At 40.7% G+C, this 27,586-nt stretch overlaps 1 protein-coding gene across 1 annotated transcript; it reads left to right on the top strand.

Annotated features, from left to right (window-relative positions):
- The first annotated feature begins 247 nt into the window (after positions 1 to 247).
- Positions 248 to 25,486, top strand: Rnf11 (ring finger protein 11). The gene is made up of 4 exons (XM_059254703.1): positions 248 to 272; positions 945 to 1,096; positions 21,469 to 21,638; positions 24,024 to 25,486. The coding sequence occupies exons 2-4, from the start codon at positions 974 to 976 to the stop codon at positions 24,193 to 24,195; spliced, it is 465 nt and encodes a 154-aa protein (XP_059110686.1). The 5' UTR covers positions 248 to 272; positions 945 to 973; the 3' UTR covers positions 24,196 to 25,486.
- Positions 25,487 to 27,586: the final 2,100 nt, after the last annotated feature.

The following is a 27,586-nucleotide window of genomic DNA, read 5'->3' as shown; positions in this document are numbered from 1 at the left end:
GTTAGTTTGCGAGGTGGTGGGGTGGTTCAGGTTAGGGTGGGGGGACCGGGAAGAAACAGAACAATCCGAGAATCTCTCGGCTGTGTGATGCTGGGAGGATAGAAAAGAGATTGGCAAGGTAGGGCGTGTCATTAATGAATGTGGACTTTATTCTGAAAGGATAAAGGAGAAGCTATTTAAACGCCTCAGCTATCCGCCTGATCCATTCGGATGCGGGCATATAAACATCACCTGGCTGACAGAGTGAACAGTCTCTGAGGACGCTGCGCAAGGTAAGGGTCTAGCCGCAGACCGCGAGCGGGGTGCAGCCGGGGCACAGAGGGGGGAACGCTGGAGACTGACGACAACAACAACAACAATAAAAAGCACACAGTCAGTCCCTTAAAACTCGGCGCCACGCTGGGGGCGGGGCGCCCGCAGCCCGGGGCGGGGACACAGCACGCACGGCGGCATGACGTAGGCCCGGCTGGCCTCGTTCTGGCCGCCGCCGCCGCCGCCGCCGCCGCCGCCGCGCTGAGGCGGAGTAGGATGAGGCCCCAGGCCGCGGCTCCAGCGTCGGCAGGGGCAACAGCAGCTGAGGCAGCAGCTGAGGCAGCCGCGACGGCCGCGCCCCCCCCTCCTGACCTGGATTAGGCCCAGCAGCCCCGTGGCCGCCGCCGCCGCCGCCGCCCCGCGGGGGGCGGGGTGGGGGAAGCGCTCCGTCTCCCCGCCCCCGCCCCCCTCCGGCTCCCGGCGCGACCCCGCTGCAGCCCCGCGGCCTAGCCTCGCGCCCCCTGCCCCGGGGGCTGGCATGAGCGGCCCCTCGGCGGCGCCGGGGCGCGGGGGAGCCGCCGCCTGAGCCCCGGGGCCTGCCGCCTCGGACCCCGCGGCGCCGAGCGAGCTCCGCGCTGAGTGTGCGGAGAGACCGGGTCACGGCTTTCTTCCTCCCCCCCCCCCCCACCCAGATCTCACGCACACACCCCAGCCCCGGAAGATGGGGAACTGCCTCAAATCCCCGACCTCGGATGACATCTCCCTGCTTCACGAGTCTCAGTCCGACCGGGCTAGCTTTGGCGAGGGGACGGAGCCAGATCAGGAGCCGCCGCCGCCATATCAGGTAGGGGAGGGTGTGTGTGTGTGTGTCGGCGTGAGAGGGGAGGCGGCCCAGGCCCTCTGCCCTTGGCCTCCAGGGCCTAGCCTCGGGGGGCGTTGACCCCTTCGGGGGCTGGCCTTGAGGGGGTCTGCTGCTGCCCAGTCCCCGGCCAGAGAACGATCCTTCTCGCCTTCCCCTTGGGTGGCGTCTGGGGAAGGTGTTCTGTCCTTGAGTTCAGGAATCAAAGTATGTGATCACATCCCCTTGGCCGGTGTCTGGGAGTTAGCTTAAGGATGACATGGTTTTCCTGCCTTTATGTCTGAGTTGTGTGATTTCCTCAACAGACTGCCGACAGGATTATGGGTTGTGGGTCGGTTGTCACCCCCCCCCTCCTCCATATGTGTTTTCGTATATAATCCTCCCCACTCCTACCCTATCTTTGTCCATTGGTTCTGGTAGAACGTCCTTTTTACCATCTATTTGGGAGGTAGAATTCCAAGTGCGGATGTTAGCCCCAGCTTCATAAAGAGTTACTTGTTTATATATACATAGGTGGTAATTTTAAGCTCCTCCTCTTTGTGCTCCACCCCTGTGACACACCTTTTAAATAAGTTGACTTAATAAAACCTTGATTATCTTGAACTTTAGAGACCTTTCAGCGTGACTTGGAAAACGCCATCTGCTACTAAAGGCCTTCTCTTTATCAAAGACTCTTGAATGGGTCTTTCTAAATGATACTGAGTAAACTCCCTGGTGGGCTTGAATACAATCTTTAGTATTTTCCTGAAGAGAGGTTGATTTTGTAACTGGGCAGTGTCCTTTGTTTTTATGTGGTGACATCATTATCTAGTTTAGTGTTTTCTCAATTCTGTGTAAACCAGTTTCTTATGTGGCAAAAGAGGTGATCATATATGCTGATTTTCTGACCCCCTTCAGGGGTCTTTCACGCACATTATTAGTCCAGTCTTCATGGTAGACTTGCAGAAGCCTCTCTATTTCAAGCTTACCAAACCAGGCTGTTGACAAGTTTGTCTTCAAGACTCCAGGTGATCTTTCTGCTAGGAGCCTTTGCACCAAGGTTGCCCAGGTGAACATCTAATCCTCTTTAAGGACTCAGCTCAGTATCTAAAGTCCTGACATTCCCCTCCCTCCCTCCATGAATTCCTGGATATGTCCCCCACGAACCTTCTACACTTACATAAGCAATACTGTGCCTATAATAATTTAGTATCTTTGTTTAGGTAGTTATGTGTCTCATCCTTGAACTATGTGTTCCCCTCCCCTTGTATAAGCTGAATTTGGGACATTTTCCAGGTGCTTTTATACCCCAGCATCTGACTCATAGTAGATACTCAATAACTGAGATAAATGAAGAATAGAAGCTCTGTTCTCAATGTTTCTTGCAATTTGTCACATAAAAATGCAGTATTTACTGTATTTATGTACCCCATTTCTCCCAATTTATTTAAATTGCTCCAGGAGCAGACTGATACTAAATGGAATCTGGATGTTTTATCAGTAGCAGGAATTGAACTGAGAGCCCTGTACATGCTAGCAAAACACTACTACGGAGCTATAACTCCAGTCCACCTCTCATTTTTTTTTTTAAACTTGTTAGTGTCTCATGATGTCACCCAGACAGGCCTTGAACTTTTGTGCTTGCCTCAGCCTTCAGAGTTGCTGGAATTAGAGGCCTGTACCACCAGGCCTCTTTCAGTTGTCTATAGCTTACTGTTTCCCCCTCTACAGTAGCTACTCAACAAATGTATTTATTTAGGTGTCATAAGCAAACTCCCCCCTAAAAAAAAAAAATCTATACTTCTTAGCCTCTTTCTAGGAAAATTGAATGAATATCTGACTTGTTGCTTTCTCTGTTGTCCTTAGAATAATTTTAGAGTTTATGGGAACTATATTTTTGTCCTTTCCAGAGGGACTAGACAAATCATGATAGGTTTTGGTATTACCAGTACTTTTTTGGAATGTGTTATTTTTGACAGTGGAAATTGTATTGTGGTTGCCTTTTCCTGAAATGAATGACCCAGATACTGATATGCAAAGTTAATATGAATCGAAAGAAAATGGTTACTTTAAAAGATGAGACCATAAAAAGAAAACTTTAGTCTGGCATGGTAGCTCATGCCTGTCATCCTAGAACTTGGAAGGAAGGCTGAGGCAGGAGGATTGCTGACAGTCAGCTCCACATAGTGAGTTCTGTTTGTGTTCATCACTACATGGTGAGTTCTTTGCTGGTCTGGGCTATAGAATGAGACCCTATCTCAAGAACTTTTAAAAGAAAGCTGTAGAAATAATATCCCCTTGAAGTTATAATATATTACTAATATATTTTTTTACATGATTTGGGAAAGTAGTAGTCCAAAGTAAATTATATCTGGGCTTTTAAAAAGAAATAGTATATAATTAACATAATAAATACAGTAGTGTTGACTTGTTTCTTTAAAGAATAGACTCATGCTGGGCATGGTGGTATACACCTTTAATCCCAGTAGTAGGGAGGTGCAGGCAGGGCAGAAGTGGTGGATCTTGAGTTCCAGGCCAGCCTGGTTAATATATCAAGTTCCAGGCCAGCCAGGAATAAATAGTGAGACCTTGTCTCAAAAAAGAAAAAAAAAAAAAAGAATAGACTCAGTTAGTTGCAATAGGGCTTTAAATGGAAAATATCTGATTATAAAATTAAAGGAGCATGAGTTTGTATTCCTTTTCCCCTGTGACAAGTACTTAAAACATAGTTCTTGTATTTGTGTTGTACAGTATACAGGTATGCCAAGAGCTCTATAAAGCAAAGGTCCAGCTATTTCTACTGACAGTAACTGACAGACTGTATTTGGGCTTGACGTCCTGGATTGGACATGTGGCTTAATGGTGGAGTACATGTTTAGTATGTGAGACTCTGGGTTTTATATGTGCACCAAACAAAACCTAGCTCAAAGTAAACTGATTATGCACCATTGTGACCAGCATTTGCATGGAGCCCTTATTTGTATCTTGGGTGTTCGTTTCTCAAGTTTTTTGTTGTTGCTGATTTCTTTGTATTTTTTTGGTCTTTATTTCTTGTGTATTTTGACACGGGGTCTCACTCTGAGACTTAAGCTCCTGACTCAGCCTCCTGAGTGTTGAGATTACAGGTGTGAGCACCATACCAGGTTCTGTTTTTTTTTTTCACCCTCTTCTCTGTACCATGTTCTCAATATAGCAGCTAGAGTAATGGGACCACAGTACTCTACTAAGCTCTTTAATGGATCCATGTTTAATTTTGGAGAGATTCTTAGTGTTTTCCTAAATCCTCTACCAGTTCTCTCCCTGGCCTCCTGACTGTTATAAGATAGTCAAGGTCTCAGACCTTTGTCCTGTTTGTTCTTTTACTGGATTACTCCCTAGGCTTCACTGTGAATGCATGACTGATTCCATTACCTCCTTCAAGTTTTTACTTTTTGTTTTTGGTGGTGAGGGAAATTTTGGGTGAGGGACTATACTAGAGATCACACACAAGGTCTCACACATGCTAGGCAAACACTTTGCTACATTCCTGAAACTTTATAAAAGGCAGGGTCTCAGGTAGCCCAAGCTGTATACTGGCTGTATAGCCAAGGATGACCTTAAACTCCTGATAATCAAAAGCCACCCAGGCATGGTAACACACCTGTAATCTGTGGCTGAGGCAGGAAGATTAGTTCAGGGTCAGCCTTGGCTGCCTGAGATTCTTGTCTCAAGGAAAAAAAAATAAACAAACAAACCTAAAAAGACAAATGCTGATAATATTAAATATAAGAATTGGTTTAAAACAATTATTGATTAAAATAATTTCACTTTTTGTCCTACATATTTATTGCCTGCCACAAAGTATACATTTTATGGAAGAATGCTTGAAATCTCTATCCATAAAGTATTAGTATGTTAATTTGAGGGTGACACTCTGTTAAGGAGCTTATTTTAGGAGCTTATTATTGAGTGACTATATGTAGATTGGCATGTCTCAATTTTCAGGATTTATAGATTGTCCTGACTTGTGTTGGTTCATCTTACAGTTTTAATGGTGTAAAAGTAGTACCTGATAGTCTATACTGTGAATTTTGATTTTTTTTTTCCTATACTAGTGAGATATTTTATAATCTCAGGAGATTTTTGGTTTTTGTTTGTTCTGAGACAGGGTCTTTATATGTCTTCCAAGCCTTCTCAGAACAAACTATATAGTCTTGGTTAACCTTGACCTCCTTCAGTAGCTTCCCAAGTGCGGGATCACAGGCTTGCATCACCACACCCTTGTGTTACTCTTCTGTGATGCTAGGCAGCAGTCTTCAGCTCTCCTTCAGCCAGGGTATCACAAGGATAATTAAAGAACTGATACTTTTGAACTGTACTATATTACTAAGCTCTGATGTTGGTAGGGAAGATAACACTAAATGCATCTTCAACCTAAGGATATTTTCAATTTACTGTGGGTTTATCAGGATTAACTCCACTGTAGATCTTTAGTTTGGAATGGATTGTTTTGGAGACAGGATCTCATAGTGTATAGTCCGGGCTGGCCTTGAACTTCAGTCAGTCTTGCCTTGCCCTCCCAAGTCCTAGGATTTCAAGTAGGAGTTGTCATGTCTAGCTAAGTTTGAGATCTACCAGTCATCTCCTGTCCTATACTTTTGGTGGTGGTGATAGATAGGATCTGATACCATGATTTAGGCTAGTCCTAACTCAACAGTCCTTCTGCTTGCTTCAAGTATAGGTTTTCTTTTGTGAGTATGGTTATGTGTGCATGTATGTCTGGAGGCTGGATGACAACCTTTGCTGTCATTGCTCAAATGCTGTCGCCTAGACTTTTTTTAGATAGGGTCTCATTAATTTGGTGCAAGGTTGGCTGGCTAGGGAGCCCCAGGGATCCACCTGTTTCCAGCTACCCAGCTCTACCAAAGTCAACTTTTTTACATAGATTTTGGAGACCAAAGTCAGGTCACTCTGCTTATAGCAATTACTTTACCATCTTCCCTTTAGTTTTAGACTCACATGGACCTGCTATCAAATTCTGGCTTTAGTGCTTACAAGTAAAATATGAAAAAGAACTTTCACAAACAAGAAAACAACATTTATATTTGGATATTTTAGTTATGATTGAATAAGGCTTCTCTGTGTTCTGTATATGATCATTTGCATGTATGAATGGAGACCAGAGATTCTCACTATTCAGGTTTGTTTGGTTTTTTTTGGTGACAGGGTTTCTTTGTAGTTTTGGTGCCTGTCTTGGATCTCGCTCTGTAGACCAGTCTGGCCTTGAACTCACAGAGATCCACCTGCCTCTGCCTCCCGAGTGCTGGGATCAAAGTAGACAGACTGGTCCTGAACTAACATACCCCTGTCTGTGCCTCCTAGTGCTGGGATTGAAGGCACTGGTGCCGCCATGCTTACTTAGCCCCATCTTACTTTTGAGATAGGGTCTTTCAGAACCTGGACCTCATCAATTTGGCTGAGCTTGATGTCCAAAGAGCTCCAAACATCTATCTGTCCCTACCTTCCCAGCACTGAGGTTACAAATGTAATGTGCCTCACTGTGCCCATTCAGCCTATATTTGAGTGGGTGCTGGTGATCCAAATTTAAGCTCATATAGGTGAACTGAACCCACAGTCCAGAATAAGGCTCTTTAAAGTACATTTTTTGTTGTTAAAGGCTTAGTCTAGAGGATTTGGAGAAATGATTCAGTGATTAAAAGCCTTTATGAAAAGGACCTTGATTTTGTTCCCAGCACATACATGGTGGATCACAATTGCCATAACAGCAGTTCCAGGGGATCCAGTGCCCTCTTCTGGCCTCTGTGGGATCCTGCATGCATTTGGTACACAAACATAGGCACAAACAACTTTTTTTTAAGTCCAAGTCTGTCCTATATACTTACTAAAAAGTAGCTTCTGTTCTTTAAAAATCTAGACTATCAGGACTGGAGAAATGACTCAGCAGTTAAAAGCACTTACTGCTCCTGCCGGAGACCCAAATTCCATTTCCACCACCCACACTGGTCTGTGTGGTTTTCTGCATGTGTGTGGTTCACATACATAAAATATATTTCATTAAGTTGCCCTTGCTTGTCTGAAACTGGTTATGTAGAGCAGATAGCAGTCCAGAAGGTGTGTGTTGCCATACCCAGCTTAGCTGTTAGAGATTTCATAATTTTTGGTTTTCCAGATCAACTTCTTCAAATGAGAATGATATATTAAACTTCAGATTTTCTCATTGATGTACAGCACTGTAAATACTGTAGACATGCAGGAGGTGGAGCAGAAGTTCAAGGCCAGCCTGCATGACATCAGACCTTGTTTGAAAAACAAATTAAAATATTGACACCCAGTGACTGTTTGACTGACTAGCATAGAAGTATCCCTTTTTCTTCTGTATTGTCATCAACTTAATTGAGATTCTCATTAATTCCTGCAACAATAGCTTAATTGATGTCTTCTCTACCCTTCCCTTCCTCCTTGCCCCAGATCAGATCTTTTGTGGATTAATCCTTAGTGGTTCTTTGTGACTAATCACTGATCTCTAAGTACTCAAAGTTGTGGTTTTACTCTGCCTTTCTAGCCCTGTATTTTCTCTTACACAACTTGTAGTCCAACTAGACTGAATGGTGTTGCTTTCTCTGGTTCGGGTTTTTGTTTTGTTTTGTTTGTTTTGGTTTTGTGTTTGTGTGTGTGTGTGTGTGTGTGTGTGTGTGTGTGTATGTATGTATGTATGTGTGTGTGTGTATACACGCGTGTGTGCCTGCCTGCCTACCCGCCTGCTGAGAGGTACAGAAGTCCACTTGCCTCTTGCACCATCGCTCCATTTTGTTTTGTTTTGCTTAAGGAAAATTGTGTGTGTGCACACCCACACAACTCCAGGTGCACTTTTGTTATGGCATAGGTGTGATAATCAGGAGTTAACTTTTCACGTGACTTCTTCCACTTTCATGGGAGTTCAAGGATCAAACTCAAGATCTTCAGGCTTGCGTGTTTCGTCCCAAGTGTCATTACCTCAAGCCATCTCACAGAACCCTGGCTTTTATTTGTGACAGTTGTTAAAGTTTTTGTTGTTTGTGTCTGACTTTGAACTGAGTCATTGAACTAAATGTTATTAAGGATGCCTGTTCCTTTAAGAGTAGGACAGTCTGTGTCAACAGTTTAATTCTAGAGCTAATTATAGAGTAATATGAGAAGATGGGGCAATGAGATGTTACTTGGTATAAAAAAAATCTGCACTTGATTTTCCTTAATTTTTAAATAAAACTTGATTCTAGATTTCAAAATTTCATAAAAATAAAATAGTTGATATAGGACAGAGTCTTTTGTTTGGTTTTGAGACAAGTTTTCTCTGTGTAGTCCTGGACTCACTTTGTAGACCAGGCTGGCCTCAAAGTAAGTAAGAGGTTTACCTGCCTGTGCCCCCAGTGCTGGGGTTCAAGGCATTTGAGAATATGCTCAGTAGATTTTTTGTTTCTGTGTGCCTGTTTGTGACAAGGTCTCAAGTATCTCAGGCTGGACTTGAACTTGAAATGTAACTAGGGATGACTTCCAACTCCTAGTCATCCTACCTCCACCTCTCAAATGCTAGGATTATAGGCATATGCCATCATGCCCAGCATGCTTCTGTTTTTCAGGGCTTTATTTATTTCTAAATGGGAAAAAATGATTACAGATAGCGACTGTGAATTTTTTCTTCAAAAACCCCCCAAACATGTGTCATTTCTTTGCTTTCTTTTTCCTTAGTTACTTTTTATTTTTCTTTGTTTTTCTTCACTATATTTTAGCCAGAGTGAATTCCAGAAATGGGAATAGTAATTGGAGGGTACTCACAGATATAATCAGAAAACAGGGTCTCTCTCTATTTGGGCCTGGATGACCTGGAACTTACTATGTGGGACAGGCTGGCCTTAAACTCAAAGAGCTATTTGCCTGTCCCTTTCCAACTGCTGGTATTAAAGTTATGCAGCCAACATACACACACACACACACACACACACACACAAGTGTGCAACCACTATACGCACGCACCTGTGCCCCCCAGGAAGAAATGATACATTTTTTGCTGTTTTCTGAGTATGTGTCTTCCAAGTATTGCCTTCAGATACAGGGTTAAAGATGATAGGTTTCTATTCTGTATTCAAATAAGTTATCAAGTAAATGAAGAGTTATTAACAGGGGTTTTGACGTTATGATGTCATTTGAAAATGTGTTGGACCACATACAGCTGTCCTATGAAATATGGCCATGGGATGCAGGTTGAACATGCAGGTTGCTTGGTTTAGTAGGTAGACAGTTTGAGTTTTGGAGGTAGATAATGGTAACGATTATATGTAATACTAAACTGTAAGCTTAAGTGATACTAAGGTGCTAAGTCTCATGTTTTTGAAAACAAAATGGGAAAATTGTGCTGTAAAATGTCTAGAAGTTTATTTCTTATGCTACTACTTAATGTTGGATTAGCAAGTACAGGATTTTTAGATTCTTTTTTTTTCATATTCGTGTGTGTGTGTGTGTGTGTGTGTGTGTGTGTGTGTGTGTGTGTGTGTGTGTTGGTGCTCATGGAGTCTAGAAGAGATCAGATCCCTTACAGCTGGAGTTAGTTGTGAGCTGCCTGATGTAGGTTCCAGGAACCTAACTCTTGTCTTCTGAAAGAACAGTATGTAGGTGTTCTTAAATGCTGAGCCATATCTCCAGTCATACAAATATACCTTTTATTTAAATAACTAGCCTGGTGTGTGCTCTCAGGAGCCAGATAAATAATTATCTTGTTAGTTAACTGGAAAGCATACAGTAAAGTAACTAAAGAATCTGAAAGTATGGAAATGAGGAGCATCCCTCCAAATATATTTCTCAGTAGAAATTCTTTAAACTTCTGAATATTCAAAAAAACATTCCTCAAATTTATTATTTCATGTGGGTTGGGAGTGCATGTCAACTTGCAGGCGTTGGTTCTCTTCTGTGTGGGTCTTAGGGATCAAACTTAGGTCAGCGTGCTTTCTTATCCCCTGAGCCCACTGTGTCCTCTTTCAGTATGTGTTAGACAGCAAGGAGAAAGGAGAAGTGAGGAATCCCTTACTTTCAAGGAACTAGCTGACACTTTAGTTCAGGAGGTAAGACTAGTATAAGACTAGTATGAAATTATTAGTATTAAATTGTTTAATATGGGCTTTTAAATTTTTTAATTATTTTACTCTATGTGTATGAATATATTGCCTGCATGCATATGTGTACCTCCCATGCATACTTGTTTGATCCCCTGGAACTGGGGTTACAGTGTTTGAGCCATTTGTGGATGCTGGGAATGGAACCTGGGTCTTTTGCCAGAGAAATAAGTGCTCTTAGCTGCTTAGCCATCTCTAGTCCCTAATACAGACTTTTGAGTCTGCATAACTATATGATAGTGTAGTGAATCATGAATTTGCCATTTAGTTGATGAAGGCTTCCTATGGAACCTTACTATAAACGTGAGTAAAAACAATTAAGGTGCCTTGGTTAGATAAGTTTACAGTTGAAAGAATTATCAGTAGGTGGAAGACATGAGTTAGAGTTCAGGGAGGTGTAGAATCATGTGCAGTTAAAGTAACATATAAATGGGGATGTGGCTCAGTTGGTTGATTGCTTATCTAGCACAAAGCCTCTGGGCTCCATCTTCAGCATCACATGTCCTAAGCATGCTAGTACTGTTTTGACCACTTAACCACGAATACTTAAATAAATGAAAAATAATATATATATGCATACACACACATATATTTTTAGGCATTTGAGACATTATATATTTTGCTAATAAAAATAATAGTAATTGTTCTCCATATAATACTAAGAAAAAGGAAAACCTGAGAGATTATATTAAGAGCTAGAACATAAAGATAATTCTTTTCCTGCTCTTACTGTACTTGTAAATAGGGCCAACATTTGTTGGTTGTTTTGTGGTACCTGGGATTGCATCCTAGGGCTTTGTGAATACTAGGCAAGCACTGTACTGCTAAGCTGCCATTGTTGTACTTTTAAAACATTTGAAGTATAAATTTTCTTGGGAATGACTGGATTTTGTTTTGTTTTTTGAGACAGGGTTTCTCTGTGTAGCCCTGGCTGCCCTGGAACTCACTTTGTAGACCATGTTGGCCTTGAACTCAGAGATCCATCTGCCTCTGCCTCCTGAGTCCTGGAACTAAAGGCTTTGTGCGCCGCCGCCACCCAGCGATGACTGGATTTTTTGTTTAATCTTTTTTCATGTATTTACTATTTGGGGAAGTGACACATGTCACAGCCACATGTGAGGTCAGGATAACTTGCAGACTTTCTCTCTCCACCATGTGTTTTCTAGAGCCCAAACTCAGGTTTAAGAAAGACTAGGCATGGTAATACCTTTAATCCCAGCATTTGGGAGGCAGAGCCAGATAGCTCTCTTAGTGAATTCCTGGACAGCCAGAGCTATGTAGAGAGACCCTGTCAAAAAAAAATGTTTTAATTAAAAATTTAAAAAAAACTTTAAAATACAAAAGAGATTATAAAAACTTAGTTGTACAGTTTTTAACCAGTTTATTTAAATCATGGAAAAGTGTGTCCCAGAATAAGCCTACTTTGTTTTTGAGATATAAAATTTCACTGTATGACCTAGGGTTAGCTAGAACTGAGGACAATTTTCTTGACCCAGTCTTGAAAGTACTGGGATTACAGGGGTGCCAAGCCATGCCTGGCAAGCATAACTTTTTAAAAATGGCATTATTAAACCTTGCTCCCTTTAATCCTTTTGTGTTCATACATTGATAGTTCTGTTGATAATGGTTATAGCTTTCTTAAGTCATGGAATGAATCAGTGTTGATTAGAGTTGGATATCTCTTGCCAGCTCATTGAATTGGTTCCCTTTTCAAGTGAATATTAAATCATTATATGTTGACTTTAATTACTTTTCATTAGAGCCTCTTTCTTGAATAGTCCCAAAGAATAATAGCAGTTTTTTTGGTGGATAGGGGAGTACTTAACAGTGATGAAATGTGCTGCTTAATACTTAATACATGGATTCATTTTCTGCCAATAATCCTAGCACTTCAGAAAAGGATCAGAAGTTTAAGGCCAGCCTAAGCCAAAATGATTGGGAGGCAGAGGCCGATTGAGTTTCAAGGTAAACTGGTCTACATAGCAAGTTCCAGGCCAGCCAGGGTTATATAATGAGACCTGTATCAAAAATGGGGAGGTGGTGGCTGGAGAAATGGCTCAGTGGTTAAAAGCACTTGCTTGCTTTTCCAAAAGACCTGGGTACACTTCTCAGCACCCATGTAGGGCAGTTTCCAATTATCTGTAACTCCAGCACCAATGGAACCAATGACTCAAAGCACCTTTACCCAGATGTACATACCCACACATAGACATACATACACATAATTTAAAATAAATGATAAAAATTCTAAAGGAAACTATAAAAACATTTATATCTACTATATATTGTAGAAATATATTTACATATATTTATAACTGAGGCTTATAGAGCTTAAGCAACTTCTACTTTACATATTTGTTGCCACATTTAATGTTTGTTTGTTTTAACAGTTAATTTGGGTGCTGCATCAGTGAGGTGGCAAACTCAGGTTCTGAGTCTTGATGGCAGGCAGCTTTCCTTTCTGAGCCATCTAACTATGTCTGCCACATAGGTTTTTAAAGCCTTATAAAGATATATACCACATACTTCACCTGTTTTGTCTATAATTAATTTTGTTTAGAATTATGCAGCCATTTCCAGTCTGTTTTAGAATATTTTTATCATCTCAAAAAAATCAAAACTCACCTTACTTTCAATATGCACTTCCCATTCTGAAAGCCATGCACAAGCCCCCACCTAACAGATTTGCTCATTAGGACAGATCATACAAATTGGTTCTGATTAATGTGGTCCTTTGTGGATTATTGTTGTTTGGTGGGCTTTTTGTTTTGTTTGCTGTCATTTGCTTTTTGTTAGACAGGGTCTCCATTATGTTTCCCTGGCTGTTCTGGATAGAACTCACTCTGTAGGCCAGGCAGGTCTGGAACTGACAGAGATCCACCTGCCTCTGCCTCTTGAATGCCAGAATTAAAGGGGTGTGCCACCAAGCTGAGCTTTATTCTTGTTTGTAATTGAACAGGGTCTCTCTATTTGGTCTAGGCTAGCCTGGACCTCACTCTGTAAATCAAGATGATATTGAATTGTATCTTTTTTGTTTGTTTGTTTGTGTGTGTGTGTGTGTGTGTGTGTGTGTGTTTGTTTGTTTGTTTGAGACAGGGTTTCTCTGTAGTTTTGGTGCCTGTCCTGGATCTCGCTCTGTAGACCAGGCTGGCCTCAAACTCACAGAGGTCTGCCTGGTTCTGCCTCCTGAGTGCTGGGATTAAAGACATGGGCCACCACTGCCTGGCTTTAGGAAATTTTTAAAATATAATTTTTAACTAAAATAATATCTTCCCTCCAGCCCCTCCCATGTCTCTCCAGCTCCATCTCAAATTCATGGCCTCTTTATTCTTGTTACATATATTCTATATATAAATAAAAATATGTAAATACAACCCTCAGAGGTTCTGTTCAGTGTTGCTCTATATGTAGGATTTTCAGGGCTAACCATTTGGAGTTGGATAGCCAATTAGAGGCTCATCCTTGTTGAAGACATCCTTATCAGCTGTCACAAGTTGCCTGTAGTTCTTTGTCAAGGGGTGAGGCCTGGTGAGAATTCTTCCTTATATGTTAGCATGTCTTTTTTTTTTCCCCAAAAAAACAATTTTTCAAAAGGTAGTATATCCACATGTCAACTTAAAAAGTGAAACTCTCATTTTCTCTGTCATACAAAAATTAATGCTCCATACACCTAAATGTAAGAGCTACCTTCAAAGCTATGTGGTATTGGTGGTAGGTGGGTGTGGGGGGTTGTTAATATGAGTTCCCATACAGACTGGACTACAGAAAAACAAAACCAAACTAAAAACCAACAATACAACTCAGAAAAAACAAAGTATATCCTCATGGCCTTGGGTTAGACAAAACTTCCTTAGATCTGATGCCAAAAGTTCAAGTGACAAAAAAATAAGTTTGTCTCATCAAAATTAAAAACTTGTGCCTTGGTGGCTGGAGGTATAAATTCAGTGGGAGAGCACTTGTCTGGCATGTTCAAAGCCCTGGGTAAGATCCCTGGCACCTTCAGCAAAAGAAAAGGAAACATGTGCTACTATTTCGACTTCTTTTATTGTTTTATTAAAAAATAAAACTCGAGAGTTAAATATTAGGGCATAAACCTCAGAGATCCACGGAGCAACGTAGAAATGATCGCCTGCTCTCTTCTCCACCTTCCCTGATTGAAAAGCCTGTGCATCTTCCTTGCCCTCCCTATTCCTCCTATGTGTCCCTTTAGCTTCCTCTGAGTCCACCAGAAAAATGGTCCACTCCGGCCAGCTGAATGTGACTCTGCCCCCCAACCAAGGTTGACTCCATCGGCAGTCTCAGAACAGTAACAAACAAATCTCCTGCAACATACTACAAAGAGTAATAGGTGAAAAGATCCATAGGAGGCAAGAAAATGTTTGCAAGTCGTTTCTCTAGACAGTGTTATTTGGCCTATAAAAAACATGGACCTAATTTTTAAAAAGAACAGCCAACAAACCAAAAGATGATTAACACTGTTCGCAATTAGCTACCATTTCATACCTACTAGAGTGTTTAAAATAAAATGACAAATAGGTTTTGGTGATGAAGAGGAGAAAATTGGGACTATCACCTATTCATTCCTGGTGTAAATTCAGAGTGGTACTGGTGCTTTGGAAAATGGCAGTTCTTCAGAAGCTTTTGGAGAGTTTAACTCCTGAGTGTGAACCAGAGAAATGTCCAGAGAAAGCCTACAAAATAGTATTTAATGGGGGCGGGGGGGAGAGATGCCTAAGTACACTTGTTTTATTTTGTGTGGAGGGGAATGGGGGACAGGGTGGGAAGTAAGTGTAATATGGCTCATGTGTGAGGTTGGAGGATAACATTTAGAAGTAAGTACTGGCCTTTACCATGTGGTTCCTGGGTAGTCTGACTGAGTTTGACAGGCATAGTGACAAATTCCTTCAGTTGTTGAACCATCTCTCTAGCTCTGAAATTAATTTTAGACAGTATCTCACTGCAGATCTCTGTTCTAGAACTCACTATATAGACCAGACTGGTCTTAAACTCACAGATCTGTCTGGGTCTGCTTCCCAAGCACTGGGATTAAAGGCATACACCACCATGCCTGACTACATTTTTTTCTTAATATGTCTGAGTGTGGGTATGTACAGGTATGTGCAGGTACCCACAGAGGTCAGAAGAGAGTATCCTATCCCCTGGAGTTGCAGGCAGTTGTGAGCTCCCCCAGATGGATGTTGGGAACTGAACTTGAGTCCTCTGCATGTACTCAGAATGTTAACTGTGGAGCCATCTCTCTAGCCCCTAAACTTGATAAAATGAGCTGAGGTTATGGTTCAGATGGTAGAGTTCTTGTTTGCTTAACCTAAGTGAAGATTGGGATGTGAGGATGTGTAGGACACTAATCATAATCTTAGATGTAGCACACGACTAATCTCAGCAACTCAGGATATAGAAGCAGGAGGATCAGAAGTTCATCCTTGGCTACTAAACAAGTCTAGGCTACATGAGACCCTGCCTTAAAGAAAAAATACCAGCCCACCTCCCTGGTTGGAGCACTCTTTTTCAAACATGCAGGGTACTCTGGCTTATACCATTAAATGTAAAATAATGTTTCAGTATCATAGATGATCTGCAGGCTTTTATTTCTCCATGTATGTATCATTGGGGAACTACATATAAATGTAATCTTGCTTTGTTGGGGTCCCCCCCTTTTATGGTCAAAATTAATGAATCATCTGGACCAAAATATACACTGAGACCAACAATTTCAAATCTTCCTTTTTATGGCCTTAAGTGTAAGTCTGGCAAAATTTAGAGGAAACATTCCCAGTAAGAGACTGCAGCTGGAGAGGAGGTGGTGCCAGCAGCAGCGTGTAAGGAGAAAAATCAAGAGTGAGCTCTTATTTCCTACTGGCTGAAAATATACAGCTGTTGGTGACAGGCTGCATTCTTTAGTAGTGACTTTATTTTTCCTTCACCAGAAGCCAGACTTGTACTATTTCCAGCCTTGGATATTATTTAGGCATGTCCCCATTGCATTGTTTTAGTTTCGGAAATTGTATCATACTCTCCAGCTTGAATAAAACAATTTTTGAGAGAGGGTCTCGTGTAACATGAGCTCTCCTCAAACTTGCTGTGTAGCCAAGGATGACCTTGAACTTCTGATTCTCCTGCCTCCATCTGAATTGCTGGGGTTACAGGTATATTCTACCATGCTGGAAATGAATCCAGCTTTATAGTGCAGACACATTTTACATTTTCTTTTTTGGGGGTTGGAGGGGCGGGGTTTGAACAGGGGTCTCTCTATGTAGGCGTGGCTGTCCTGGAACACACTGTGTTGACCAGGCTGGTCTCAAACTCACAGATCCTTCTTCCTCTGCCTCCCAAATGCTAGGATTAAAGGCACATATTACATTTTCATTTGTTTCTTTTTTTTTGCCTTTTTTAAAATTTATTTTATAATTTAATTTAATTTTACATATCAGCCACGGATTCCCTTGTTCTCCCCCGTCCCACCCCCACCCCCCACCTTCCTCCCCACCCCCCACCTCCCATTCCCATCTCCTCCATGGCAAAGACTCCCCTGAGGATTGAGTTCAACCTGGTAGATTCAGTCCAGGCAGGTCCAGTCCCCTCCTCCCAGGCTGAGCCAAGTGTCCCTGTATAAGCCCCAAACAGCCAGCTCATGCACTGAGGACAGGTCCCGATCCCACTGCTTGGATGCCTCCCAAACAGATCAAGCTAATCAGCTGTCTCACTTATCCAGAGGGCCTGATCCAGTTGGGGGCTCCTCAGCCATTGGTTCATAGTTCATGTGTTTCCATTCGTTTGGCTATTTGTCCCTGTGCTTTTTCCAACCTTGGTCTCAACAATTCTTGCTCATACAAACCCTCCTCTTTCTCGCCAATTGAACTCCCAGAGCTCCACCTGGGGCCTGGCCGTGGATCTCTGCATCCAGTTCCCTCAGTCATTGGCCATCCTATCACGAGAGTAGGTCATTTCGGGCTGTCTCTCAACCATTGCCAGTAGTCTATTGTGGAGGTATCATTGTGGATTTCTATGGACCTCTCTAGCACCCTGCTTCTTCCTATTCTCATGTGGTCTCCATTTACCATGGTCTCTTTCTTATTCCTTGTTCTCCCCCTCTGTTCTTGATCCATCCAGCTGGGATCTCCCGCTCCCCTAAGCTCTCTTTCCCTTGACCCTTGCCCTTCATTACCCCCACTCACGTCCAGGTTGTCCATGTAGATCTCATCCATTTCTCTGTCATTGGGCGATCTCTGTGTCTTTCCCGGGGTCCTGCTCTCTAGGTAGCCTCCCCGGAGTTGTGAGTAGCAGTCCAGTCATCCCTGCTTTACATCTAGTATCCTCCTGTGAGTGAGTACATACCATGTTTGTCTTTCTGAGTCTGGGTTGCCTCCCTCAGGATGATTTTTTTCTAGATCTATCCATTTGCCTGCAAACCTCATGATGTCATTGTTTTTCTCTGCTGAGTAGTATTCCATTGTGTATATGTACCACATTTTATTTAAGGACATTCCTTAACATAATCATCAGGGAAATGCAAATCAAAACAACTCTGAGATACCACCTTACACCTGTCAGAATGGCTAAGATCAAAAACACTGAAGACAGCTTATGCTGGAGAGGATGTGGAGCTAGGAGAACTCTCCTCCACTGCTGGTGGGAATGCAAGCTTGTACAACTACTTTGGAAATCAATATGGCGCTTTCTTAGAAAATTGGGAATCAATCTTTCCCAAGATCCAGCTATACCACTCTTTTGGGCATATACCCAAGGAATGCTCAATCATACCACAAGGGCATTTGCTCAGCTATGTTCATATCAGCATTGTTTGTAATAGCCAGAACCTGGAAACAACCTAGATGCCCTTCAACTGAAGAATGGATAAATAAAATGTGGTACACATACACAATGTTTCTTTCTTGATTTATGTTAGAGCCCCAAAGTATTATTGACAACATTTGTCATTCTATATAGGTGCTTTTATTATATATAACAAGGAGCTGGAAATGTAGTTTGACCTAGCATGTACAAGGCCATGGGTTTGATCTCCAAAACAACAACAAATGTTATATAGAATTTTCTTAGTGTGTCAGGACCTGCGTTTTTTGAGAGAGGGTGGGTATCTAACCCTGTCATTTCTCTTTGCCCTGTCTGAGCATATTTAATCACCATATTTTACAGTCTTCTGTTCATTTTATATTGTATTTTCTACAATGCTTCATTTTCCTAGAGGAACATTTTAATTTAAAATTATCACTTTAGGGCGGTGATGGCTCACGCCTTTAATCTCAGTACTGGGAGTCAGAGCCAGGCGGATCTCTGTGAGTTCGAGGCCAGCCTGGTCTACAGAGCGAGATCCAGGACAGGCACTAAAACTACACAGAGAAACCCTGTCTCAAAAAAAAAAAAAAAAAAAAAAAAATTATCCCTTTAGGGTAAATACTTTTCAACTCCCCACCCGCAATGCAGATTCATGTGAGAAATCAAACAAAACATTAAGGAAAATACGGTTTTGAAATATGTTTGCTTCTCCAGTTACAAATTATGAATTCCATATTATCTCAAAAATTGGATTTGTAGGACAGATCTGTTTCCCATCAGTGATGGTTGGATAAGACTATAATGCAGTGCTTGGGAAGCTAAAACTGGAGGCCAACATGGGCTTACCTATCAAGACCCTATCTCAAAAAGAGGGGAGTTGGGGGCATGAGATGGCTCAGCAAGTGATAGGTATGATAGGTATGCCAGATGTGAGGACGAGTTCAATCCCCAGGACCCACATAGTGGAAGGAGAAGACCAACTCCCCCGAGGTTCTCTGACCTCAAACACAAACACTAAATACAGAAATATAAGTAAAGGGAAGGAAATCAGTACAATAAAGGGAAAGGAGGAAGGTAGAGGAATCAGAGGATGAACTAGCCACCTTGGGTGACTAAGTGAGGTCATCATGGAGTGGCCTAGATACTGAGCACTGTATATTTATGCTTTTCTTACCTCTTATTTATCTTTATTTACTTGAGATAAGTTTGTACTATGTATCCCTGGCTAACCTAGAACTTGTTATATAGATCAGACTGGTCTTAAGCTGAAAGCAATCTTTCCTCTACTTTCCCTGTGCTAGGATTGTATGTATGTACCGCATCACTTGCCAATATAACAGTCTTTAAAAAAAAAAAAAAAAAAAAGGTCTGGTTTGCTCTCTAGAACCCTGAGGTTCAGAGGTATTAAGTAATATTCCAAAATCATGTGTGTTTAAGTGCTAGGTCTAAAATTGTATTAAATACATTTTCTCTTTTTCATTATACTTCTCTGTCATTAACCCAGATAGACAGCTTGGAAATTTTCAGTTGAGAAGGTTGTAGAAGAAACAGAAATATAGTTTGGTTTTGGACCCAAGTTAAATCTAAAGCAGTAAGCCAGGTATTGTCACTTGGAGAAGAAATGCTGATTGTAATTTGCATCAAGTTTTCCCTTTTGCTTTTATTGTGCCTGTGTCTAAATCATTAATTTTTTAATGACTTGTTGCAGAATTCTGATGTTACATGAATACCTTAAATTTTTTTTGTTGTTTTGTTTTTCAAGATAGGGTTTCTCTGTGTATGTAGCTTTGCGCCTTTCCTGGAACTCACTCTGTAGCCTAGGCTGGCCTGGAACTCACAGAGATCTTCCTGGCTCTGCCTCTGCTGGGATTAAAGGCATGCGCCACCACCGCCCATCTTGTTTTTGTTTTTTGAGACAGGATTTCTCTGGCTGTCTTGGAACTCGCTTGTAGATCAAGCTGGACTGGAATTCACAGAGATCAGCCTGCCTCTGCCTCCCAAGTGCTGGGATTAAAGACGTGTGTCACCACCGCCAGGCAGATTTTCAGTAATGTAGCTTGTAATGTTTGAGTTGGAATTATATGCCTAGGACACAGATAATTACTGTTGGTCCAAACACAAAGTAACTATCTTTGTATTCTTAGGTAGAGATGGTTACAGCTAGTGGACTCAGTAGTAGCCAGTCTCCAAGTATGTTTTGGCAAACTATCTCTACTGCTGCTTTATGCTTATACAGACTTTTGAAGGCCAGATTTAGTTAGATTTCATAAACTGGTTTATAATTATCTTTCTATGCTGTTTCCTTGTATATAGGAAATGATTAATTGGTAAACATTTAAGGTTTGTGTTTTGAGGTAGGAGGCGGCGGCAGAAGTGACCACCATTATCAGTCACTCCTAAAAATACACTTTAGAACAAAACCAAAAGACTCAAGTGTTGTGGCTTGAACTCAAGCTTTAACTAGGTATTTAACAATGGGCTGTAGAGTCCAGGAAATGTTTGATACAATAAACTGAAATGAATCCCTGGGGTAGGTAACTTTTTAGTAGAGTTTCTTTGTTTTATCCTATCAAAGACTGTTCTATACAGAGGAGCAGAGCCTGTGCAGGGTGGAGTTTGCCTTTAATCTCAGCAGAGGCAGATGAAGTTGGAGGCTACTCTGGGCTGCATAGAGAAACCTTGGCTTAAACAGAAAGATGAAAAGAAACAGGAGCAAATATAGACATAGTCCTTGTCATGGATGATTTTATAAATTTACTTTCACTAAAATCCAATGAATCTTTTTTTCCTTCAATTTTTTGAGTCAAAGTCTCACTGTGTAGCCCAGGCTAGCCTCTACTCACCATGTAGCCCTAGCTGGCCTTGATTCTCAATCTCTGTTGGGATTAAAGGTATGTGAAACCACATCTGCCTCCAGTACATTTCTTCTTACTGATTTTGAAATGCTGTTCTGCAGTCATAGAGTAGCAGACTTGTAATCCTAGCTGATACATACTTAAGCTTTCAGGTGTATTGATGTATAGTGGTAAGGACAACACTTAAGTTCCCATTTAACTTTTATAGTGACCCTCTTTAAACATGAGAAGTTGAGGCACAGATGTTAAATAACTTGGTCAGTGTTGTACGTAGTTAATAAGCATCATAGTAGGACTTGTCTGCGTTGAAATTTGTTTGCACTTTAAAGAAATGTGTCTAAGATGAAGATGCTCATATTCTCAGTTATAGTGGTAAAGGGTAACTCCCATTTTTTTTATCATATAGACAAGTGTCTAAAGTCAGTGAGATACAGTTAAGACTGCTGCATGATTATCCAGCCTCCCACTTATCTCAGGGCCCATTTTCCTTCTCTGGGTAAGTAATTTAATACACCCCCGAAAATGAGTTTTAAAATACCAATTTTTTCCCTGCACTTTTCATATTTAGGAACAAGTTCCCGTTCCCGTCTATCATCCAACACCTAGCCAGACTCGGCTAGCGACTCAGCTGACTGAAGAGGAACAAATTAGAATAGCTCAGAGAATAGGCCTTATACAGCATCTGCCTAAAGGAGTTTACGACCCTGGAAGAGATGGATCAGAAAAGAAGATCCGAGAGTAAGTAGTAATTTTATATATTTGAGAGATTTGTATGTAGTTTTTTTTTTTTTTTTTAAATGATACTGGAGATTGAACCTAGGTGTTCTACCACTAAACTGTTTTTTCAACCATAAACTTTAGCTTTTGGAATTTGCCTTTTTCTTGTTTATTTAGGAAGCCTATGAAATTCTATATTGGAAAACCCAGGTTAAATGTAGCAATAAAGGAGAAATCTTGCATTCTGATCATTATAGTTGCTAGTTGTCCATTTAGATGACAGTTGATGACAGTTAAAACTATTTACCTATGTAAATGTGACGTTTCTGTTAGCTTATTTTATGAAAGTGATTTACCAGTTTTCCAAGGAGTTAAACTTTTGTAAAGAAATAGGGGTTAAACCCTTTTTAAACTCTGAACTAATTAAAGGTTCTAGGCATTTATACCCCCACCCCACGCCAAACAATACTAGAGCATTAGGCACAAAATGTTTACTTATTGAGGAGTAAAAATATAAACTATGTAAATGGCCAACAATAGAGAGATAGTTAAGTAAATTGTGATTCAGAAATACTTTATTAGCCAGGCATGTTGCCACATGCCTTTAATCCTAGCACTTTAGGGTGGCAGAGGCAGGCAGGTCTCTGAGTTTGAGGCCAGCCTGGTCTACATAATGAGTTCCAGGACAGCATAGATAGAGAAACTTTGTCTCAAAAAAAAAAAAAGAAAAAGTTTTCTTAGGGCACATGGCTGTGTTATTTTTCTCACTGTTTGATAAAAACAAGTGACACAAGCAGTTCAAGGGAAGAGGGCTTCATTCTAACTCATGATTTCAGGGAACCCCAGTCTCAAGGTGGGAACAGCATGGCAGCAGGACTTCCTCTTGTCAGTGTTGGTGGGACTGTGAGGAAGCTGAGGACTAGAATGGAGCAAGTGTGTTAGGAACTTTCTGCTGCAGTGGTAAAACACTGACTGAAGCTACTCAGAAGGGGAAAGGGGAGTTATTCGGCTTAGAGGTTACTGTCCATCATCCGGGGAAGTTCAGACAGGAACTGAAACAGAGGCCATGGAGAAACGATGCTTACTGGATTACTCCCAACATGGCTTGCTCAACTTGGCTTTTTTATACCACCTAGGAATACCTGCCAAGGGGTCGCACTGCTCACAGTGATCCAGACCCTCCCACATCAGTCTTAATAAAGAAAATGCTCTGTAGACGTGCACTCTAACAGGCCAGTCTGGAGGTTCCTTCAAAAGACTAACCAGCATAGATGGCTAGACTATATAGCCTTCAAGGCCTGTCCTTAACTGGTCTGTGTAAAGATTTTATTTGCCAAACGGTGTCATAGCTGGGGTCCAAGTATTCAAACACATAAGTCAGTGGGAGGACAGTTTGTCATCAACCTCAACCATTAAAACTGTTTAAAAGTTTTTAGTGATACAAGAGAATTCTTTCATAACTTCTGAAAGTTTTTTCAAGCCTGATGAGGAATTTTATTGTCTTGAGATTTAATAGGGACAGTTATTTTGAGAAAGATCCTTATCAACACAGATCATCTAATTTACTGTGATGGTGTTTGTCTGTGTGAGCTATAGCACCATTTAATTAATCCTGGTACTGAAGAGCAAAGTCTGCCTAGAGCACTAGCTTTGAACCTCTGTATAGAATTGGGTTTTTTTTTTTTAAACCTATAGAAAAGTGCAGTGGACTTGAAAGTGTTAAAGGAGGAGACAGTTTTAGTTTAGAGCATCAATGGGAGTAGACTGGAATTAGTCATTCTGGTTTTGCTGTTTTCTTTTGCTTTATTTTCGAGACAGTCTTTCACTAGATAGCCCTGGCTGGCCAAACTCACAGAGATCCACCTGCTCCTTTCGCTCTCCAGAGTACTAGAGTTACAAGCATGCACCACCACTCCAGGCCTAGTCATTCTGGTTTTACATGTTGTTAATGAATATTACTCCTGTTTACTTTGAAAAATCAGTGCAAGGAAACAGTTGATCTAATTTCCTACCTAAAGCATCACAATCTCCTCTAATATGTAACTATTTTTAGACACAGCATGAGTTTGATCCTTAATGCAGTCTGTTTTTCTTTGCTCAGTTAGTTGCTCTTAAGGCTTATAAATTAACAAAAGATCAAAATAAAAGAATATTGATGGGTCAGTGCATGTTAGGAAAATTTCAGTTTGCATGCGTTGGTAATGAGTTAACAGGGGAACTTTTAAAAAAAAAACATTTTAAAGATTTATTTATTTTTGGTGTGTATTTTGCTTGTGTGTGTGTGTGCGTGCGCGCGCGTGTGCATGCGTGTGCGCGCACACATTTGGGTTAACACTGTCTTTGTAAAGACTATTCTGGGATAGGCCACTTATGTGAAATTTTCTGACTTCTTCCTTGTCCCTACAGGTGTGTGATCTGTATGATGGACTTTGTTTATGGGGACCCAATCCGATTTCTGCCGTGCATGCACATCTATCACCTGGACTGTATAGATGACTGGCTGATGAGATCCTTCACGTGCCCCTCCTGCATGGAGCCGGTTGATGCAGCTCTGCTCTCATCCTATGAGACTAATTGAGCCAGGGTCTCTCGTCGGACTTCAAGTGAACCATCATTTTTGGTGGTTTTGATCTTTTGTCACTGAGCCCAAAGAGCCAGGGATTAGGAATTAAGATCATGCACAAAAGTTTCCTAAAAATTCCTGGATGGCTGCAGATGTTGAGGAAAGTATGTGATATTTTAGAAACTTACGGGGGAAAGTAGGATGGATGGTATTTTTATGTAAAGCCTTGACCCAATGTTTAAAATATAATTGTTATTAGACCTTGTTATTGCTCCAGTACATAGGAATTGTGTAAAGTGTTACAGCAACTGTACATGTTTAAATTGTGTGTATTGAAGATTAGGAAAAAGATAGTTGTTATTTTTCTTCCTAAATGAGATGTTTCTTCTCCCTTCCACCCAAATTCTTTTCTGAAAAGTTACTGGCATTTGGGTCAAGGTTTTATTAAAAGCTACATTTTATAACACTGGCACAAAAAAAGTAGTTTTAAGCTTGTTTGCACAGTTCTTTTTTTCCATTGGAAATGGAATTCATTGCCTTAGGTCTTTTTAAATAGTGTATTATTATCGTTGGGGCTGGCTCTATGCTTGAAAACCAGTTTATTTATAACCTGTTGTAAGTGCTATATTCTGTTTGCAGTTAGGAAATGCAGAATTCAAAGTGATCTCCTAGCTTGTAAGCAAACTGAGATGCACTATCCCTTTTCTATTAAAAATGAGTTGATGTGTCAGGAAACCAACACTAGCAAAGTGGATTTGATATCCCCTTCCTTGTGTGTCTTATCTTATTGTTTTGGTTGTTAATATGGTGATAATTGAAAGTCAAGTTGAAATTTAAATATTAATATTTCTGATTTATTGACCTTTGAACTATGCCACCATGCTTATGTAAAAATGAAGGTGGCACCATGGTGAAACTTAACAAGAAGTAGTTTTCAGCTGTAACAGTTTTGATTCTCTTTCTTGTGACCTCTTTCCCCGCTGTCTGGAACCATAGCAAAAGGATACTGCATCTCTTGTTACTGTAGTGCTGAGGTTATTGAAGTTACAGAAACACATCTAGTCTGTTTCTTAGGAAGGTATCCGTTAAGTCTTGCTGGGTGACTGACAAGAAAGGTAAATGTGTTTCATGTTCGCACACCAATGCAGCAGGATTTGTATAACCATATGACTTCATAGTTGTGATCTCAAAGGAACCTCTCCTTTCCTTTTTCTTGCAATTAATGTAAGAATACTCTAAGTCTCTAAACTTCTGAAGTGTTAGAGGTAGAGATGGTCTAGTAAAGATGTAATGTTTTATCCATTTAGCATGTGTTTATTTCGCCTTCTGTTCTCAAGGTGATTTGTTCCTTTGACTCAGTGATATTGTAGTTAAAAATGATGAGCAAAAGTGCTCTCCACCTAACAGATCAGAAATGATTCTTTTATATTGTGTTGAGTGTTTGACTAACACTTTTTTACATTCAGAAGTTTCTTGAAGGTTCTTCATAACTGCATTATAGAAGACATTATGTCATATACAGTTCATTGACATTCAGCCGAAGTGTTCACACGCTGCTTATTTTCCCGATGAACCCCATGATGGAAAGACTTAAAGATGACTTGGGAAATACTGAAGCTAGATTATCAGGTTCTGTTCAATTGTTACATACATCTTGCTTAATTTCTGTTTATTAATTTATATCCACCCAATTATAAAGTAAATTTGGAGGAAACAGCTGAAGTTGTGCTATATTTTCAGTGATAATCCTTTTTTAATCCTTATATTTTCTAATTATACACATTTGTGTCATCAAGTTTTATAGTCAGACTTTTTTCCTAGGTTCTCAAAATTAGTAAATGAACTTTTCCCAGTTGTCTTTCATGTTACAATTTTTGGTTAAAGCAAAAACAAAAAGTTCTACCTCAGGGGCCAGTACAGAACCACGTGCTCTTGGGTGTTTCCTGTCTTTAACTTTATTCTGCACATACCATGTTAAGAACCATCAATTTTGGAGTCTACTAAATGGTTAAAATTATAATATAGCCGTGAAGGGCTTAGAGAGCTGGTTACACATTTCCCAGAATATGTAATCCTTAAAAAAAATCCCACATAAGCTTAGTTACTTTCAAGTTTATGCATGTATATATATATGTATATGTATATATATATATATTTTTTTTTTTGAGAAGTCTTTATTTTTTCTTGCTTTACCAGAAAAGTGGTTTTTCTGTATTTCTATGTGTGTGTCAGGCAAAATAGGCAGTCAGCTTAGGGTCAGCCTTTATATAGTAGTGAAGATTCAGGCTTCAACCCAAATCATCTCTTTTATATAGCACTTTAAGGCTCAGGGAAGTAGTTTTCATTGCTTTGTATTTACTGCCATCTAACCACACTCATAGAAACTGGATAGTTTTAAAGCTTCCTAAACTAAGTAGGTGTAGCCTGTTTAGAAATGGGCAAGATATGTTCCAGCCTGGCTACACAGGATTTGAAACGTCTAGAAAGCCTAACCAGAAAATGGGGGAGGAGAATTTATACAAAGTGCAATGCTTGGATATATTTTTACATTGTTATAACAATGTTATGTTTACAGTCTTACAAAGAATCTCTTAAATTGGTATTGGAAGACTTACCCCCACCCCTCTGTGTTGTCTGTGTATTTCACAGAACATAAGGCATTAAGGTTCTTTACATAAAAAGTTCCTTCATTAGGGAGAAAGCATTTTTAAAATTTTATTTATGTGTATAGATATTTTGCCTGCCCATATGTCTGTCTAACACTTGTGTTCCTGGTGCCTGTGGAGGCCAGAAGAGGGTGTCGGATCCCTTGGAACTGGAGTTACAGTGATGAATCTCCATGTGGGTGCTGGGAATTGAGTCCATTGGGAGAGCAGCCAGTGCTGAGCCATCTCTCCAGCCCCAGAAAGAAGCATTTTAAAAAACAGCTTGTTAAACCCGAGCTACCTGTGGTCTTGACTGAAAGTGGTGAGAAGGAAAGAAGGTGAGTTTCTTAGATACACTTAAGAATGATAGTGCTTCGATGATGTGTTGGATATGAAGCTCAGTGGTAGAGCACCACCCTACCTCACAAGTTGGTACTGAGTTCAGTCCCAATACCAACAACAACAACAACAACAAAATATAGATACACTCTGTTCTTTTATGAGATAGGATCTTACTTTGTAACCCAGGCTGGCCTAGTACACACTGTGTAGTCCAGTGCAATCTTCCTGTCTTGGCCTCCTCAGCACTGGGATTATGGGTATCAACAATATTATAGCAGTAGAAATCATTTCTTCTTAGTCATTTGCTTGCACCTGAATGCAAATGTATCTTAACTAAAGCAGTAAGCTCAAACTCATTTTTAACCTTTAGTTTTGAAATTTATGAACACAAGGAAAGTTGGCTTTTTATCTAATACCTC

Source organism: Peromyscus eremicus, chromosome 2 (genome assembly GCF_949786415.1).
Source record: "Peromyscus eremicus chromosome 2, PerEre_H2_v1, whole genome shotgun sequence".
NCBI lineage: Eukaryota > Metazoa > Chordata > Mammalia > Rodentia > Cricetidae > Peromyscus > Peromyscus eremicus.
This window is presented reverse-complemented; position numbering and strand designations above follow the sequence as displayed.

Excerpts from the sequence above, each read along its gene's own strand:
- Rnf11 (XM_059254703.1), top strand. The coding sequence starts at position 974 with ATGGGGAACTGCCTCAAATCCCCGACCTCGGATGACATCTCCCTGCTT. Across the intron at positions 1,097-21,468 it reads AGCCGCCGCCGCCATATCAG|GAACAAGTTCCCGTTCCCGT; the intron begins GTAGGGGAGGGT and ends TTTCATATTTAG. Across the intron at positions 21,639-24,023 it reads TCAGAAAAGAAGATCCGAGA|GTGTGTGATCTGTATGATGG; the intron begins GTAAGTAGTAAT and ends TTGTCCCTACAG.